General features: G+C 40.3%; 2 protein-coding genes across 3 annotated transcripts; both read left to right on the top strand.

Moving 5' to 3' along the window:
* The first annotated feature begins 288 nt into the window (after positions 1-288).
* Positions 289-1,953, top strand: LOC113240913 (putative protein FAM172B). Its single transcript, XM_026478437.2, has 2 exons — positions 289-363; positions 859-1,953. The coding sequence occupies exons 1-2, from the start codon at positions 289-291 to the stop codon at positions 1,951-1,953; spliced, it is 1,170 nt and encodes a 389-aa protein (XP_026334222.2).
* An 8,003-nt stretch (positions 1,954-9,956) lies between these two features.
* On the top strand, positions 9,957-13,946 carry TRMT10C (tRNA methyltransferase 10C, mitochondrial RNase P subunit). Of its 2 annotated transcripts, none has more exons than XM_026492402.4 (2): positions 9,957-10,091; positions 12,518-13,946. In XM_026492402.4, the coding sequence occupies exon 2, from the start codon at positions 12,545-12,547 to the stop codon at positions 13,790-13,792; it is 1,248 nt and encodes a 415-aa protein (XP_026348187.2). In that variant the 5' UTR covers positions 9,957-10,091; positions 12,518-12,544; the 3' UTR covers positions 13,793-13,946. The 2 variants fall into 2 exon arrangements, with proteins under 2 accessions (XP_026348187.2, XP_026348193.2); XM_026492408.4 differs by having other exon boundaries at positions 9,957-10,225.
* The last annotated feature ends 4,909 nt before the right edge of the window (positions 13,947-18,855 follow it).

Genomic DNA, 18,855 nt, shown 5'->3' with positions numbered 1-18,855 from the left:
CCACAATAACTGTCTAAATTAACTTTTTAGTCAGCAGCTTTTTTTCTTCTCAGACATCTGAATATCCTCTATTATAAATTGATCATAACCTGTACTGTTTCACGTTTCACCCCCATTGCCATCCCCTGCCATTCATTTAACAGCAAACTGTATTAAATGCTTACTGTAGAAATAAACTAAGACCAACCAGGTGAGAAAAGCAAAACCTATTTATTCTGTGCTCACTGTAGCAATGGAGTCAGCCATCATCACTTGCATTCTGGCAAAGACTCAAAAGCTGGCAGAAAAATGGGAAAGCTTTATAGTGGAAAATGGGGAAGACTGTTAGGATGTCCTGAGGCTATCGACCTGGGGAAGCTGCAGGTGGGCTAACTAGAAGCAGAATATCTAGTGTGATTGGTTAAGGATGCATATTTGGCTTTCTCTGGTGGGTCTTAAGCTGGAAGTGGGGATAAAAATTAGGAAAGCTCTCAGTTGTTAGTTAAGTCCTGGCCATTTGGGGACAGGTGTGACAGAGGTTATTGTTTAGCTTGCTGGATTGTCACTAGAGGTAGTGGTCTGACTGCCTGCAACTCTGACTTCTAGGGCTGTTTTTTGAGGTTGGCTTCCTGGGCAAGATGCTATGGATCGTTGGTCAGTTCAGTCATTATCTATGGTCTGGCCATTGTCCCTTACTTCACTGTGACTTACTACTTGGCATCATTCACAATTATTTTGAGTTAAAGTCTTTAGCATAAGTTAAAAGGGTAATGTCTTGGTGAAGTGCTTGATTTTAGCATGATTTCTCACAGGAAAAATTTAACAAGCTGAAAATTTTATTTTTTCTACTACTGACATATTATTGCTTTTTACTTTCAGTGGTTACCAGTGACTCCGGATCTGAGCTTCCAGAAATTTATTGAACAATCTGACTTACTAGAAGAACTTAAATATGACTTCAATGAAAAAGCTGAATTGAGACACACCGAGACACAAAGGCCTTTTGTCTTTAACTATTATAAAAATGTCCTTGAGAGGAATAGCGAGCGCTACCAGGCCCTTGGCCATCTGCTTGCACAATACATTTATGAGCTTTTGGAGAAAGTATGCAAATTACAAAAAGTGTATATCCCACCAGAGGCTAATAAGGAACCAAGAAGCTTCTTTTTCATGAGTGAGAGAGCATTAACAAGTCATCATTCTGTTCTTCTTGTCCTTCTTCAAGACCATGGGGTCTCTAGAGCTGGTCAGTGGAGTCAGCAAGCAATAATACATCATGGTCTCCAACATGGAAGTCAGATACCGTGTATTCAAATGGCATTGCAGGCACATTATGATGTAATTGTGCTAAACCCCAATGACAATTTTGTGGACCTAAAGAAGGAAAAGGAGTGGAAAGGCCTTTTAACACAAAATATTGGGTCCTCTACCCGAAAAATGGTTCAGGCAGAGAATTTTTTCTCTCTCCAGCAACCTCTCCAGTGCATCCCTAAAAGATGCAGCAACACCCCTGAAGAACACATGGCTTACATTTGGGATTACTTCATTTCAAAGGCTGAAGGCAAGGATGTTGCCTTCATTGTACATGGTTACGGAGGCTTGGTTTTTATGGACTTACTTGTTCGTAGAAAGCGGGAAGTAATGAACAAAGTACATGCTGTTGCACTTATTGACTCTGAACATCATGTAGGACACCAGCTGGGAAGGGATGTGCAGCTATTAGCCTGGATAAAGCACCACTGCCGTGAATGGGTGACAAGTCCTAAGCCTTTGGATAAACCTGCAGCTAATGTTTTAAAAAAGGAGTTTCCTATGGTTTCTGCTGGTACAGAAAAACACAACTTAGCCCCTTCCTCTAGCCTTCAGTCAATTTTCAAATACTTCAAAAAAGCTTTGAAAGCCAAAACAACAATTAATTTCTCTCGAGTGCCAATAGTAACGAGAAGCTCCACAAAAAGAAAGCAGAGTGCTTGAGTTGCTTTTTTTCATCTAAGATTTTTTTTTTTTTGGTCTTACTGAAATGTAAGATGTAGATGTTAGAAGAAAAAGAATACTTCCTGGTATTATGTTATGAAAAGAATATACACAGTGTTATATTCTGGCTTGAGGTTTGATTTGTTACTTTGAAAAGTGAATATGTTCTCTTTCGTAAGGTATTGGTGAACAGTCTATACCATCATTAATATTTGACAGTATTATTCAAGTTAGAGGATCTTTTGAAAAGCTCTATTATGATTTAATAGAATATAATTGATACAGATTAAATACTAAGTCAGTCTTTGATTTCTATGTTGTTAATGCTGTACTAAAACTGTAAGTGAACATAAAAATGATCATAAACTCCCTTTTTTCTGTTTGTGTTCTTTTGCTTTAATTTATTAGTCTTCTGTTTAAATGTATTGAAGGTGTTTGCTCACAGCTTCAGCTAATATTTGAGTGTCTACTATATACCAGTCAATTGTAGCTGTTGAGGACACCAGCAAGCAACGCCAACATTGCCTTTATCCTTATCGAGTTCACAGGGAACAACAAATTGCAAGTGTGAAGAATGTTCAGAAATATAAGGTGCCATGGAACATCTAGTATGAGAGCTAACAGCCTTGGGGTATGCAAAAGTCTTGACATGATAGAAAGAAGTCCAGTTCAGTCAAAGCTAAAAAATTATGGGTGAGTAGTGTTAAAGAAAAAATTATTCATGACATTTGTTAAAGACATAAGGAAGACTTTATTCAGAAAGGATTATTGCAATGGGTTTTGCAATAAGGGAGAGAGATCAGGCTCAACTTCTGATTCAACAAGGACAATTGAGGAGGGGGAATGTTATAGCCAAAGTATGGGGTGAGGGTCAGTGAATGGAAAATTAACTAAGAGGAAACAGCAGGCATAAGAGAGAGTCTTAATAGACCGACTCAATGTGATTCTTACTGAAGTCAGGCCAGGATGATAACATATTGACAGTAGAGGATGAGGAATTTTATCAGATCTCAAGGATGATCAGATGCCAAAGATGGGAAATTTTCACTAACTGACAGAATTCTTGCTAAGACTGGACTAAGTGACAACGACAACAACAACAGCAGCAACAACAACAACAACAACTGGAGTAAGTGGACCAAGGATGGAGTCCAACACTGGAGCCTAGTTGAGAAGAGGGCTCATAGGAGCCAGGCTCAGATTTGGTCAAGGAGAGAGGTTTTGTCAGTAGTTGGAAAGTTAAATTAGAGAAATAAGCAGAGGCAGCTTGCTCAAAGGCTGCAATGTCCATGGTTATGTTTTTCAACTTTATTCTCATCACAATGGAAAACATGTGAGAATATTCTCAGATTTACATATTATAAAGAATATCCTGATTGCAGTTCAGGGAATAGATTAGAGGAAGGACAAGCTTGGAGGCTGGGAGACCAAATTAATTTTGGAGAAATGCTTAACACTAATACTAATACTTAACTACTAATACTAATATAGTTAACACTAATACTTAAATACTAGTATTTAATTATATAATACTTACACTGTACACTAATACTTTTGTTTCTGTGAACAAAATTTTGTGATTGGAGGTCAGGAATAAGGAGGAGGAAATAATGAGGATTACTCCTAGGTTTTTGGCTTGAGCAACTAGATGTATAGAAATGCCATTTGCTGAAATAGGGACTACTAGTGAAAAATTTATTTTGGCTATTCCAGAAGTTCTAAAAAGAGAAAAAGGCGGAAGTTACAAATTATCTTTAGCTCTGCCCATAGATGAGTAAAAGAGGAACCCATCGTAGACATTGCATTTGAAAAAGTAACTCTGCCACAGGGTGCCGCAGCCAGTTAAGTTTCCAACTCTTGATTTCGGCTAAGATCATGATCTTGGGGTCATGGAATTGAGCCTTGCGTGGGGTTCACATACTGGATGTGGAGCCTGCATGAGAGTCTCTCTCTCCCTCTCCCTCTGCCCCTCTCTCCCACCCATCCCTGCTTGTGTGTGCGAGTGCACACTCTCTCTCAAAAAAAAAAAAAAGAATTAACTCTGCTATATCTAATAGGACATGCAGATTATTCTGATATAGCGATTTCTAGTGTCTTCCTAGTGTTCTTATTCACAGTGTTTTTTAACCCAGCATATACTATAATTCCTGTTGTGTACCAAATATTTGTGTCCCTCTGAAATTCATATGTTGCAATCCTAATCCTCTGTGTGATAGGAGGTGGGGCCTTTGAAAGGTGATGAGGTCATGAGGGTGGAATCCTCGTGAATGGGATTAGTGCTCCTATCAAGGATATCCCAGAGAACTCCCTTCTACCCTGTGAGGACACAGTGAGAAGACAGCCATCTGTGAATCAGGAAGCAGCCCTTTACCAGACACTGAATCAGCTAGTGCCTTGCTCTTGGACTACCCAGCCTCCAGGAATGTGAGAAATAAACATGCGTTTAAGCCTCTCAGTCTGCGATACTCTGTTATAGCAGCCCAGCAGACTAAGACAAATCTTTATCATCAAAGACATATTTCAAATTTCTCTTCTTTCTGTACCACGTTTTAAGTGGCATAATGAGGAGGGGAAAACCCACTGAAATGTAAATCAGGATATGCAGGCTTTAAATGAAACTCAACCTTGAATAAACCAATTATTCTCTCCCAGCCTTTACTTACTAGTTTGTAAATGAAGTGAGCTTTGAAGTCTCTTTCAACATAGTCTATCTAGAATGCATTTAATGCACTTAATGTAAAAAGCACCAACAAAAGTTTTTAAGAAGTTGTCATAAAAGCTCTTCTGTCTTGCACTTAACTAACTGGAAGTTGATATTTCTCATAACTCCCAATTTGCTACTTAATCTGGTAGTCAAGTATATTATTATCTATAGCTACATAACAGATTACCCCCAAAACTTAGTGGCTTAAAGCAACAAACATTTATTATTTCACAGTTTCTGCTGTCCAGAAATTCAGGAGCAGTTTAGTTGGGTAATTTTGGCTCAGGATCTCTCAGGAGAGTACAGTCAAGATTGTCTGGAGTTGCAGGGATCTAAAGCTTGACCAGCTATTTGGCAAAAGGCCTTGATTCCTCACCATGTAGACCTCTTCCATAGGCTGCTTCTGCTAAAGGAAAAATTATTCTGGCACTTGTTAAAATAGTAAAGAAGTCTTAATTTGAAACTGTTGTAATTAGGGATATTACAACAGGGAAGACGGATTGGACTCAACTCTGAATACAGCAAAGATAGGGTGTCAGTGATGGAAAACTACTAAGAGGAGACACCAGGGTAGGGAGATTATTGCTAAAGGCAAGCCAGGGCCTCAGACATGAAGAGCGGGGAATGAGAAACTTGATCAGCTATCAGGAGTTGATTTAGCGGGATTCTTGCTAAGACTAAGCTCTGCAGCCTCACAGAAGGCCAAGGTTGAGGATTAGTCCCGAGGGCTCAGAGGAGCCTAACTGAAGTTTAGACAAAGAGAGTCTTTGTCACTTGTATGTCTTCAGGACATGGCAGCTCCCCCAAGGTGAATCACCCAGGTGAAGGAACAAGCAGGAAAATGCACTGCCTTTTAATGACCTACTCTCTGAGTTGCATACTGGTCCACTCTTTTTTTTTTTTTTTAAGATTTTATTTATTTATTTGACAAAGAGAAAGACAGCCAGCGAGAGAGGGAACACAGCAGGGAGAGTGGGAGAGGAAGAAACAGGCTCCCAGCGGAGGAGCCCGATGTAGGGCTCTATCCCAGGACTCTGGGATCACGCCCTGAGCCGAAGGCAGATGCTTAACAACTGAGCCACCCAGGCGCCCCTGGTCCACTTTTTTTTATTTGTTAGAAATGAGTCACTAATCCAAGGGAAGGGGAATTAGGCTCCACCTCTTAAAGGGAGTGCCAAAGAATTGGGGGACATATTTTAGACCACTACATGAGAAATGATGCCAACTGAAATTAATGGTATAGCAACTGGACTCAGTTGTTTGTAATAAGATTATCTCTGCTCTAAAAGCATGTTTATCTCATCATTCAAATTTTTTCTTGTTTTATTTATTCACTTATTTTTATTTTTTTTAAAGATTTTATTTATTTATTTGACAGAGAGAGACAGCCAATGAGAGAGGGAACACAGCAGGGGGAGTGGAAGAGGAAGAAGCAGGCTCCCAGCAGAAGAGCCTGACGTGGGGCTCAATCCCACAACACCGGGATCACGCCGTGAGCCGAAGGCAGACGCTTAATGACTAAGCCACCCAGGCGCCCCTATTCACTTATTTTTAGAAAGAAAGAGCATTTGCACGCAAAAGCCCTGGGGGTTGAGGCAAAGGGAGAGGGAGAGAGAATCTTAAGCAGGTTCCACACCCAGTGCGGAGCCCAGTGCAGGGCTCAATAACACAACCCTGAGATCAGGATCTGAGCTGAAATCAAGAGTTGGTCACTTAACCAACTAAGCCACTCAGGTGCCCCTTTTTCTTGTTTTAATAAACAGCTCTGTGTACTTAGAACCTGGTTTCTCTTTTTCTGCAAAACATCAGCATTTTTGGCACAAATTTTTGTTTTGAAAATAAAGTTTATTTTAAGCGTTCTCTCCCAGGGGTTACCCTAATGTGCTCCTGTACTCTGACTTTTGATGTTGATCTATTTTTGCAGCTTGAAGTAAATAAAAATAAAAATAAAAATAAAAATTTCCAGTTTCTTGGCTGTACACTGCAGACCAGAGATATGTCCTGATAGAGAAAAGATTGATATGAGAGGACTTCAGGAAAATCTTAAGACCTTGTGGCATCACCATATGATTTGTTTTCCTTGTGGAAAATAGTTAGAGGTAATGGGCTATTATCATTGTTTGTAAGCAAAGTGCATCAAGATTTGTGTGTCACTTTCCAATACGAAACTAAACATATCTTAACAAAAAGGAGGACACAGGGATGCCTGGGTGGCTCAGTTGGTTAAGCGTCTGCCTTTGGCTCAGGTCATGATTGCAGGGTCCTGGGATCGAGTCCTGCATCGGGCTCCTTGCTCAGCCAGGGATCCTGTTTCTCCCTCTGCCTGCCACTCCCCCTGCTTGTGCTTGCGTGCTCCCTCTCTCTCTTTCCCTTCCTCTGAAAAATAAATATATAAAATCGTTTAAAAAAATGTTAATGCTTTATCTACTTTGTATGGGTTGATGGAAATTAAAAAAAAAATCCAAACTAATTAGTGGAGCCTAATTTTTTTTTAAAAAAGGAGAACATATTGTTTGCTAAGGGAAGTCTCTCTATTAAAAAGAAAACAAATTTCTTACTTGCTTTTCAATGTTTCTTCAAACACGGTGGTTCTCTAATGTTAGAGTGCATTAGGATAACCTGGAGACCTTGTTAAGACAAAGATTGATTGGCCTCCCTGCCAAAGTTTCTGATTTGGTAAAACTGGTAGATGGGGCATGAAATTTTGCCTAACTAGTTTCCAAGTGATGCTGATGCCGATCCTGCTGCTCTAGGGACCACACTTTGTGAACCACTGTTAGAAAGACTACGTAGGGGCACCTGGGTGGCTCAGTCTGTTAATCGTCTGCCTTCGGCTCAGGGCATGATCCCAGATTTCGGGCTCCCTGCTTAGTGGGGAGTCTGCTTCTGCCTCTGCCTCTCCCCTCCACTCATGTTCTCTCTCTGGCACTCTCTCTCTCTCTCAAATAAATTAAAAAGTCTTAAAAAAAAAAAAAGGCTAGGTAATAAATAGCCAGAGAGATAAGAAAGTTAAATTTACCTCATGTGAGGTGAAAGTTATGATGGATTATCATCTGGCCTAGTTTCCACCCCCTGAGGAAAGCAACAAAAGGGGTTTGTTCATTGAGCCCATGTTTATGATCCATGTGAACTGACACATTTATCTTCCCCTCCTATAGTAAGGGAAGGGTCGCATCTCACTCTTCAAGACCAATTCTTCCAGTTGTCTTCCACATAATGTAAAAACAAATATAAATTAAAAATAGGAGATTTAAGTCCATTTCCAGAAACGGAAACTCAAAGTAAGCTGCCATATCTACAAATTGACGTCTATCCCCACCCACCTCTTCCTTTCTTCCTGTTACAAAGGAAGTAGAATTTCCTTGTATCCAAGACCAGTTCCCTCCAATCGTCCTCTGAATACCATCTCTTCAATCTTCTCAGGAAGTTCACCCTTCTCACTCTTTTATTTCCCTCATTCCCTTGCTAAAAATCCTATTGGTTTGTCAAGTCTCTCTCAACATAACAGTAATAATAAGTAACAAAAATTTCCTGGATGCCACACGTAGGAACTGAACCCATTGTATATTGCCCCTGCCGAATTTCATTAAAACATTTACACTTGCTGACTGCATTTTCTCATAATCCACTCATTCCTTAACCACTCTCATGTGGCTTCAGCCTCCAAACTTCACAATATGGTCCCAATGCAATGGATGCTTCCCAGTCTGTGTTACATGATATATAGGCAGCATTTGACCTAGTTGACCCATTTGAAACCTCTTGGGTCACTCTTCCTTGAAACATTCTTCCCTTGGCTTCTGTCATATTCTGATTATTTTACCCCTGTATCTCTAGCTGTTCATTTTCAGTCTCCTTTGCTGACTCCTCCTCTTTACCCAGACACTGGGTAATCTTTTCCACCCACATGGTTTCACAGACTCTGGTTTCAAAGCCTCTTTCATAGCTCTCAAATCTCTAGCTTTGGTTCATCCCCTTTCTCCTTAACTCTAGCCCCATGCAGCCAACTGCCATATATTGTAAAGGAGACATCATTTGACTTTGAAGGGAGCTCAGTCATTATGTCTAAAATTGCTCTCACCAACTCTGCCCTCATCCCATCTACTCCTTTTCCTCATTCCCTGCACCACTAATCACTGCCTGTCTCAATGCTCAAAGTAGAATATTGAATTCTCCTTCTACCCCCAAATATCAATCACCGAATTTTATCATTTTTACTTCTCTTTTTTTAAGATTTTATTTATTCATTTGACAGAGAGAGACAGCCAGTGAGAGAGGGAACACAAGCAGGGGGAGTGGGAGAGGAAGAAGCAGACTCCTAGCGGAGGATCCTGATGTGGGGCTCGATCCCAGAACGCCGGGATCACGCCCTGAGCTGAAGGCAGACGCTTAACGACTGTGCCACCCAGGCGCCCCCATTTTTACTTCTTAAATATCTTCCAAATCTGTTACTCTGTCAGTAGTGTCCTTTGATGTACAAAAGTTTTTAATTGTGTACAAAATGTCTATGTTTTCTTCTGGTGCTTGTGCTTTTGGGGTCCTAAACAAGAAATCATTGCCAAATCCAATGTCATGAAGTTTCCCCCCATGTGTCCTTCTAAGAGTTCTATAGTTTTGACTTTTATGTTGAAGTCTTTGATCCATTTTGAGTTAATTTTTATATGGTTTTAGGTTAAGGGTCCAACTTTGTTCAGCACCATTCCTTGAAAAAGACTGTCCTTTCCCCAGTGAATGATGTTGCGTCTAATGATTTAATAGTGACAACTAAATTAAAACACTTGAAAATGTGCTGGCTAAACAAAGCACTGAATTTTGATCCAAAGGTCACTTAATTTGCAGTGTGTGACTTAATTTCATTTTCACAGTAAATTTAACAAATGAGCTAAGAGGAGTGAGAGATATTTCGTGTTGCCTATCGTGTTCCAAGCATTGTACCAGGTGCTGGTGATACGTTGGTCACAAAGGGTAGTGTTAAAGTCCTAGCATCAAGCAAAGTTGAGTGAGACTTGTGAAAACATTTTATTTAAGCACTATGTGAGCAAATGCTGATAAATACGTGCACCAGGCAGAGAGTAGGTTAAGAGAAGAGGAACAGAATTTTTTTAAATAGTGGTGTCACCGAATAAAATCAGCTACAAACACACACCGGGTGAGAGGATGGCTGGCATGGCCCCCAAACCAGCAACCAGCATTCTCCACGACACCACTGCTTTCGCGTTGGAAGGCTTTCCCCTGGTGGCGGGACGTCATAGGGAAGCGCCGAGGAGAGTGGGCGGGATTTCCGCCCCGGCTGACCTTTAAGGTCCGGAAACTAAAGCAACAACCGTAATTGTGTGAAGTGCGTGTTCGTGCGCTGCAGTTCGCCGGGGAGTACTGCGTCCTGTCGGGGTCCCTGTGGTTGGCACCAGCGGGAGCCACTGTGTCTGCACTCCTGGTATGGGCATGTTTCTTATCTTAATTGTGTGTGTGGAGGTGAGAGGACACGGGAAACCGTTCTAAGAGACACTTAGTGGAGCATGTGCGCCAAGAAGGCCCACAGATACGTGGAAGCCCAGTGATTTTTAAACTGTAAGTAGCACAATCTCTGGAACAAGAGCAATGTTTACTAAAATGATATCCTTGTTTGTTTTAAAATTTGGGTTTCATTTCTATGATATCCTAAAAAATCTTTACCGGTTACAAAGACAAAACTCCAAGGATTTTGTTTCTGAAATCAGTGTTTCTCATATTGGGGCTGAGGACTCCCCGTTAAATATTTCAGGGAGTCTAAATTGTTTTTTTAGGACGTGTCTGAACATAGGGCGCCTGGCTGGGTCAGTCTGAAGAGCATGCGGCTCTTGATCTCGGGGACCTGAGTTAGAGCCCATGTTGCGTGTAGAGATTACTTAAAAAGCAAAACAACAACAACAAAAACTTAAAAAAATTTTTTTAGAGTAAGCTGTCTACCCAACCTGGGGTCTGAACTCATGACACCCCCTCCCACATCAAGAGTCACATGCTCTACCAACTGAGCCAGCCAGCTGCCCCCCCCCAAATAAACTTTTTTTAAGGTGTCTGAACATGTTTTAAATGTGAAAAGCATTGGACCAGGATATTTATTCAAAAAATACTTGAGTGATTCCTGTGAGCCATAAACTGCCAAGCACTGGGTTCGATGTTAATATAAATAAATAGTCCTTGTCCTGATAGAGTTTACCATCTAGTCAGCCAAATAAGTAACCTGGCAATTACAAAACAGTGTTACAAATATGATAGAGAGGTAGAGGGCGCTATAAGAACTAGTAGGAGGAACACTTGATCTAAAGCTTGAGGTGAAGAATAGCTAGAGATTAGCTGAGGAGATAAGCAAAAGGTGATTTTGTGGAAAACTTCAAAAGCCATGTTTATAAGTTTGGAATTTAACCTGGCAGCAGTGGGTTTAAAAATACACATTGGGACCATACCAGTGCATTGATCAGATTTACAGTAACTCCAAATGGCTTAGCGATGAGGCAGAGCAAATCTAGATGCTAGGGGATACAATTAAGATAATGGAATTCAAAAGAAGTTAATGGATTCAAGACATATTTAGAAAGTAAAGTGAATGTAATTCAAATAGATTAGATATGGTGGGTGTGAGAGAGGACAGTAATAAAATGACCCCCAGTTTCTGGCTTCAGCAAATGGATGAATAGCAGTGTCCCTCCTTGAAACCATGTGGAAGGTAAAGCAGGTTGGAAAGGGGGGTAGGGGGGTTAAGACAATTCAGAGGCACATCTACTTTTAAAGGAGGGGAAGACATCTGAGCATCAGGGCACAGCTTAGAGAGCCACTCCCAGAAGCATGCAGAGTCATTAAATGAAGCAGAGGGAAGAAGGAATTTTTCAGGTGTTTCAGTTGCATTTTGTAAAAAGTTTATTTCCTTCTTTTTTTTTTTTTTTTTGGCTTCAAATCCTGTACTAGTTTCACATTTTTAAGCATCTTCATTTGTTTTCTGGATATCCAGACCTTTAGGATAAAATTGTGGAGCTTATATATATTTTCCCTAATTTTGGACATTTTGTTTGGCAATAACAATATTTGCTGCAAAATAAACTCTGAACTGGAGAAAAGAGGTTTATTTCATTCTTGTTTTTAAAGATTTTATTTATTTGGGAGAGAGCGTGAGTAGGGGTGGGTAGGCAGAGGGAGAAACTGACACCCTGCTGAGCAGGGAACCCAGTATGGGGCTCAATATCAGGACCCATGAGATCATGACCCGGGCTGAAGGCAGCAGCTTAACTAAGGCACCCAGGCGCCCCTATTTTGTTTTTTTTCTTAGATCAGTAGATCTTCCTGTATTTCTGTTCTGAAAACATAAGAGCGTTGATAGAGCAGCTCCTAAGTGCTTTTTATTAGTTGTCATCCTCTATAACTTTTCTGCCCTTTGTCTTATTGTGTTCATGTGTTGCTTATGTTAAGGAGCTTGTAGTTTGGGTCTGTATCCGGACTTAGTATAGAATGGAGAAGAATATTGCATCATGATCTCACCCATATCAGCAGAACATTACTTTGTTATCCAGTTAACACTGATATTCTGGGCCCCTAGATATAATTCTAAAAAGGATCGTTCTTTAAGGTATTCTTTTCCCTAAAGCAGTAGTGATTTTCATGTCTAAAATAAGAACCCAGATAAGTTTTAAACTTTTTGCCTGATGAGTTATCACAGGCTCTGTGCCACAGGAGTCTAGGAAAAATTAATGGTACAACAAATAAAGTTGTGCTCACTTTGTGTTTCAAAAATAGTTGCCTTTTGGTGTCTCCAGTTTATACTTGCACAGTTAGTTGACAGGTTTTAAAAATCTTTATCTAACTTTTCATTACATTGTGTTTCTTTTATAGGGGTCTTACGTGCGTATTTAACTCAAAATGAGTGGTAGTATCATCTTAAGATCTTGTGCCAGATTTTCGGTGCCATTTACCATTCCTACGAAGAGAAGGGTTTTATGTTCAGCAGTTCTGCAGAGATACATGTCTTCCAAAATACCAGCTATGTCCTATCCTAATAAGGAGAATACATCAACTCCTGAACAGCTGGGATTGGATGGGTGGAAAATTACAATGAAATCTAGTGTGCAAGAAGAAGATGTTTCAACAGTCTCAAGTAACAAGGATGAAGATCCTCTGGCTGCTATCAGGGAGTTAGTTGAGATGTGGAGATTGCTTGGCAAAGAAGTACCAGAACACATCAGTGAAGAAGAACTCAAAACTGCTATGGAATGTGTTTCTAAATCATCAAAAAAAAAATACTTAAAATATTTATATATTAAGGAAAAAAAGAAAAAAGCTAAGCAAATAAAAAAGGAAATGAAAGCAGCAACAAGGGAAAAAGCAGTAAAAGAACAGTTGCTAGAAACTGCTAAGGAAGATAAACAGCAAAACTTTCTGTTTCTACGACTTTGGGATAGGAATATGGACATTGCCATGGGCTGGAAAGGTGCTCAGGCCATGCAGTTTGGACAACCTTTGGTTTTTGACATGGATTATGATAATTACATGAAACCAAAAGAACTTCAGAATACTGTTTCCCAACTTTTAGAAAGTGAAGGATGGAACAGAAGAGATGTTGATCCTTTCCATCTTTATTTCTGCAACCTTAAAACAGATGGTGCTTATCATAAAGAGTTAGTTAAACGTTATGGAGAAAAATGGGACAAATTGCTTCTAACAGCAACAGAAAAGTCTCATGTAGATTTATTCCCAAAGGATAGTATTATATATTTAACTGCAGATTCTCCCAAGGTTATGACTACTTTCAAGCATGATAAAATTTATATAGTGGGATCTTTTGTTGATAAGACTATGCAGACAGGCACATCCCTGGCCAAGGCAAAACGGCTGAAGCTGGCAACAGAATGCCTTCCATTAGATAAATATTTACAGTGGGACACTGGTACCAAAAATCTCACCTTAGATCAAATGATACGTATTTTGTTATGTCTGAAAAACACTGGTAGTTGGGAGGAGGCTCTGAAGTTTGTTCCTAGGAGAAAACATACTGGTTATATGGAGATTTCTCAGCATTCTCAAGAGTTTGTCAACAGACTGAAGAATTCAAAGACCTTTAATTCATTTCCAAAAGGCTCTCTACACACACAGAAAAGGTGGCGTAAATGAGAAAATTTGATAACTTAAAAAATAAATGTTCACAATATATGTAAATCAAACCATGATGCTGTATGCCTAAACTTATACTGTAATGAATGTCAATTACTTCTCAATAAAACTGGAAGAAAAAAAGTGGAAAATGGCGTGGAAATACAATTTACTGTCTGTTTCTTCCTGAATGGAATTCACTTGTTCTTTCTTTTAAAGGTTGTCTTTCTAAACTAACTGAAGTGTTTTTCCCCAATTAATTAAATTTCTGCAAAACTTTGGAAATATATTTTACTATAAAAATAATCTTAGTAAAAAAAATTGTCCAAGTTTGTTGAGCCCGGTAAAACAATTGTACCATTGCTGTGGCTTTTTTGTGACTATTTTTGAGTCTCAGAGTCCATTTTCTTTTTCTTTTTTAGATTTTATTTATTTTAGAGAGAAGGAGAGTGAGTGTGCATGAGTGGGGAGGGGGAAAGAGGGAGAAGGACAAGCACACTCCTTGCTCAGCAGGGAGCCCGATGAGGGAATCCATCCCAGGACCCCAGGATTATGACCTGGCCAAAGGCAGATACATGTTTCACCAATTGAGACACCCAGGTGCCCCTCCTTTTTTTTTTTTTTTTTCTTGTTGTTATAAGATTTATTATTTAGAGCAGGGGGAGAGGGAAAGAGGATCCTCAAGCAGACTCCCCACTGAGGGCAGAGGCCCCTGATCCGAGGCTCAATCCCAGGACCCTGAGATCATGCTCAGCTGAAATCAAGAGTCAATCACTTGGACTGAGCCATCCAGGCACCCCTCCATTTTCCTTCTTAAATGTTATTTTCACAATGTCGACAACTACCCTTTCGTCAAAAATTGTTACAGAAAACGAGTTTAAACTTCAGGTGGTAGGTAGTTCACTTATTAAAGTAATATTTGGTACAGTGCTGGGCATGTCAGGCACTGAGTTTTTGTTTAACCGAATCTTGGTTAAACAAAAGGTTAAGACTTATCCCTTGGCATGTCATGGGATTTGCCTGTATTATGAAAAATGGGGTTGGGATGAAATTCATTTCATGTCCTGGAAAAAAGGGGGTTTACTTGATGAATCTTAAATACAGCACTTCCGTATTGTATAGAGTGCTTTCCTTTTTTTTTTTTTTTTTAAGATTTTATTTCTTTGAGACATAGCGCATGAGCTGGGGGAGAGGCAGAGGGACAAGCCAACTCCCTGCTGAACGGGAAGCTGGATCAGGGGCTCCGTCCCAGGACCCTGAGGTCATGACCAGAGCTGAATTCAGATGCTTAACTCACTGAGCCACCTAGGTTCCCCAGCTTTCTGGCCACAGCTGTTTATCCCCAAGGAGACAGCTCACTCAAACTTAGAGATGGGCATCTGACTTTAAGATAGGCCAGTCAGAGCCCTTTTCTAGGATTTTGGATTTGAGAACTAAACCTGTGTCACTGTCTGATGGTGGGCTTTGACAGATAGGAAGCTCGAATTGATGGTGGTCTTCCTTTTTATGAAGGAAGACAGGCTATATAATAAGGAATGGAGCTTACATATAAAAATAAGACCAACTTTTGGAGCTGTTTAAATCCCTGCTTCCAATTATCCCTGTGGTCCAGCTATAGATTTGCCTTTAGCATTCATTGATTGTTTAAACCTCATGCAATACCCTGGTAATTCCTCTAATTCCCCTTTTCTGCCTAAGCCAGTTTGAGTTGGGTTTCTGCCTCTTGCTACCTAATAAGTCCTACTAGAGAAAATGTGTACTTGTTTCCTAAGAAAAGAACTTTAGGAAATGTTCATTGTAGACTACCTGCACTGTTAAATTTTTTGAAAACATAGGAAATAGAGATGGATAGCCAACTACTTCTACCTAGTTTCTGAACTGGAAATTGACATGAGATATGCAGTCCAATATATTTCTTAAAGCAGGATTTCATCTTTTATCAAATACCGCTAAGTGTCTACTCTGCCAAGCAATATGCAGTTTACATGAATTATTTAAAACAACTATTATACTATTATATATCATATTAAACTACTATTATGGTACCTATAACTTAGTTGCTTAATAGTACCTTTTTTACAGATAAGGAAAATTTACTCCAAAGTCAGCCTTTAAGTGTAGTCTCAGAATTCAAAAGATCTGTCTGACTTTAAAGTCCCGGCTTTCAACCTGTAAATTATGCACTCTATAATAAGGTGAGTATGAAGTGCAATGGAAAAGCAATGGATGTCTAACCTAAACTCGTGAGTGGAATCAGGAAGAGCCTTGCGAAAGTGGTAACGTAAGTATGATATGAATGAATCTCAACCTTTGACCCAACTAAGTGGCAAGGTGCTAATACTTGAGCTATTTGAGATACAATGAAGATAAAATAGCGTAGTGCTTAAGAACACGGTTTAGGGGGGCGCCTGGGTGGCACAGTGGTTGAGCGTCTGCCTTCGGCTCAGGGCGTGATCCCGGCATTGTGGGATCGAGCCCCACATCAGGCTCCTCCGCTATGAGCCTGCTTCTTCCTCTCCCACTCCCCCTGCTTGTGTTCCCTCTCTTGCTGTGTCTCTCTCTGTCAAATAAATAAAATCTTAAAAAAAAAAAAAAAGAATAGGGTTTAGGGGGCGCCTGGGTGGCTCAGTCGTTAAGCGTCTGCCTTCAGCTCAGGTCATGATCCCAGCGTCCTGGGATCGAGCCCCACATAGGTCTCCCTGCTCAGTGGGAGGCCTGCTTCTCCCTCTCCCACTCTTCCTGCTTGTGTTCCCTCTCTTGCTGTGTCTCTCTCTGTCAAATAAATAAAATCTTAAAAAAAAAAAAAAAAAGAATAGGGTTTAGGATTGCCTGGCAGGGGGCGCCTGGGTGGCACAGCGGTTAAAGCGTCTGCCTTCGGCTCAGGGCGTGATCCCAGCCTTACGGGATGGAGCCCCACATCACGCTCCTCCGTTATGAGCCTGCTTCTTCCTCTCCCACTCCCCCTGCTTGTGTTCCCTCTCTCGCTGGCTGTCTCTATCTCTGTCGAATAAATAAATAAAAATCTTAAAAAAAAAAAAAAAGGATTGCCTGGCAGGACTGGCACCTAGAGTGAGGCAAACAAGGCTTCTAGGGCACCTTACTGATCTCCCAAGTCCCAGCCCTACTCCTTGGGTTCCAGCTCCACCGTAGGCTCTGACACCTAAATTGCTTAATCTCTTGAAATTTCAGTTTTCCTCCTTTATGAAAAGGAGATCAGAAATAGTTCTTGACTCATATAAAACATTTAATATGGAGCCTGGCTAATAAATGGTAAGTATATATTAACTAGTTATCTAATTTAGACTACGTTCAAAATGTGTGGACTTTTTTTTTTTTTAAGATTTTATTTGACAGAGAGCGGGCGGGTACACACGTGCACGAGCATAGGTAGGGGAGTGGCAGGCAGAGAGAAAAGTAGGCTCCCCACTGAGCAAGGAGTCCGATTTGGGGCTTGATCTCAGGACCCTGGGATCATGACCTGAGCTGAAGCCAGATGCTTAACCAACTGAGCCACAGAGGTGCCCCAAAATGTATGGAATTTCTAATACTAGTATATGCAAGTTATTTGTCTTTTTGAGGAGTATATTCTTATTTCCTTGTAATGATATGCTAAGGTATTTTATTGAGGTAACACTAGAATTTAAAATTTTAATGAAAAAAAGACCATTTTCTTTCCAAACAGCTAAGCAGTAACTGATTTCTTTTTTCTCTTTTCTTTTCAAGATTTTATTTATTCGAGAGAGGGAGAGAGAGAGAGAGAGCACTAGCACGAGTAGGGGGAGTAGAAGCAGACTCCCCGCTGAGCAGGAAGCTCTTTACCTGAGGCTCAATCGTAGGACTCCGGGGTCATCACCTGATCCAAAAGCAGACGCTTAACCGCTAACCAACCGAGCCACCCAGGAACCCCTGATTTCTAAGACTCTTCTCTTGCACAGATAAATTACAATGGCAAGTTCAGCCACGGTTTGAACTCATACGATTTTAATTTTCCAAATATTTTGGATTTTGGAATTTAACAGAACCTTAGATACTACTTCAATGTCTCCAAATTAAATGGTCTGATTTCCCAGGCACTAAGTATAAAGTAGTGGCTCTTCTCTCTATCTCAAACACCCAATAATTTATAGTATTCTTGCACTCCGAAGGTAATTTTTTGTTGCCTATGTTCTAATTATCTTCCCTAGTAGGCAGATGTTTTCATGTAATACCATTTCTAGCTCTCTCCTTTTGCTCTTTTCAAACATGCTACCAACTTCCCAGATTTTAAGGATTTTATTTATTTATTTGAGAGAGGGAGAGAGTGCACAAGCTGGGGGAGGGGCAGAGGAAGAGGGACAAGCAGACTCCTCGCTGAGCAGGAATCCGGACATGGGGCTCGATCCCAGGACCCCGAGATCATGACCAGAGCTGAAGTCAGATGCTTAACTGACTGAGCCACCCAGGTGCCCCCCAACTTCCCAGATTTTAATTATTAAAACAATTTTAAAAGGAAGAAGTCTTTACTTGTTAACAATTATCCCTACTATATTACCCATTTTAAGTTCTTAATATCTAAGCCAGACTCTTCAAGCAAGTATTAAGAACATACTGTTTCCATTTCCTCCCCACACTGCTATTCAATAGCATATGTGCTTTTAAAATTCCCAGTAGCCACATTAAAAACAAGCAGGTGAAATTAATATATTTTATTTAACCCATATGCTAGCCGGATTATCCCTTCAATTTGTAATCTGTATAAAAACTAATGAGATTTTACATTCATATTCTTTTTTTATATGCTAAGCCTTCAAAATCTGGTTACAGCATATCTTGATTTGAATGCCATTTGATCCCCATGACCACCCTCAGAGGAGGTACAATTATTATTTCTGTTTTTTTAAAATATATTTTTAAAGATTTTATTTATTTGTCAGAGAGAGAGCACACAAGCAGGGGAAGAGGCAGACAGAGGGAGAAGGCGGCTCCCCGCTGAGCAAGGAGCCTGATGCTGAGCAAGGAGCCTGATTTAGGGGTGGAGGAGGAAACTGACAGATATCATGACCTGGGCTGAAGGCAGATGTTTAACTGACTGAGCCACCCAAGCG

Source organism: Ursus arctos, unplaced genomic scaffold (genome assembly GCF_023065955.2).
Source record: "Ursus arctos isolate Adak ecotype North America unplaced genomic scaffold, UrsArc2.0 scaffold_4, whole genome shotgun sequence".
NCBI lineage: Eukaryota > Metazoa > Chordata > Mammalia > Carnivora > Ursidae > Ursus > Ursus arctos.
Note: the sequence above shows the minus strand (reverse complement) of the source record. Positions and strands in the feature narration are given on the sequence as shown.

Bases quoted from the DNA above. Each gene is read 5' to 3' on its own strand.
- LOC113240913 (XM_026478437.2), top strand. From the start codon at position 289: ATGGGAAAGCTTTATAGTGGAAAATGGGGAAGACTGTTAGGATGTCCT. The intron at 364-858 runs GTGGGCTAACTA...TTTTACTTTCAG, and splicing joins TCGACCTGGGGAAGCTGCAG to TGGTTACCAGTGACTCCGGA.
- TRMT10C (XM_026492402.4), top strand. From the start codon at position 12,545: ATGAGTGGTAGTATCATCTTAAGATCTTGTGCCAGATTTTCGGTGCCA.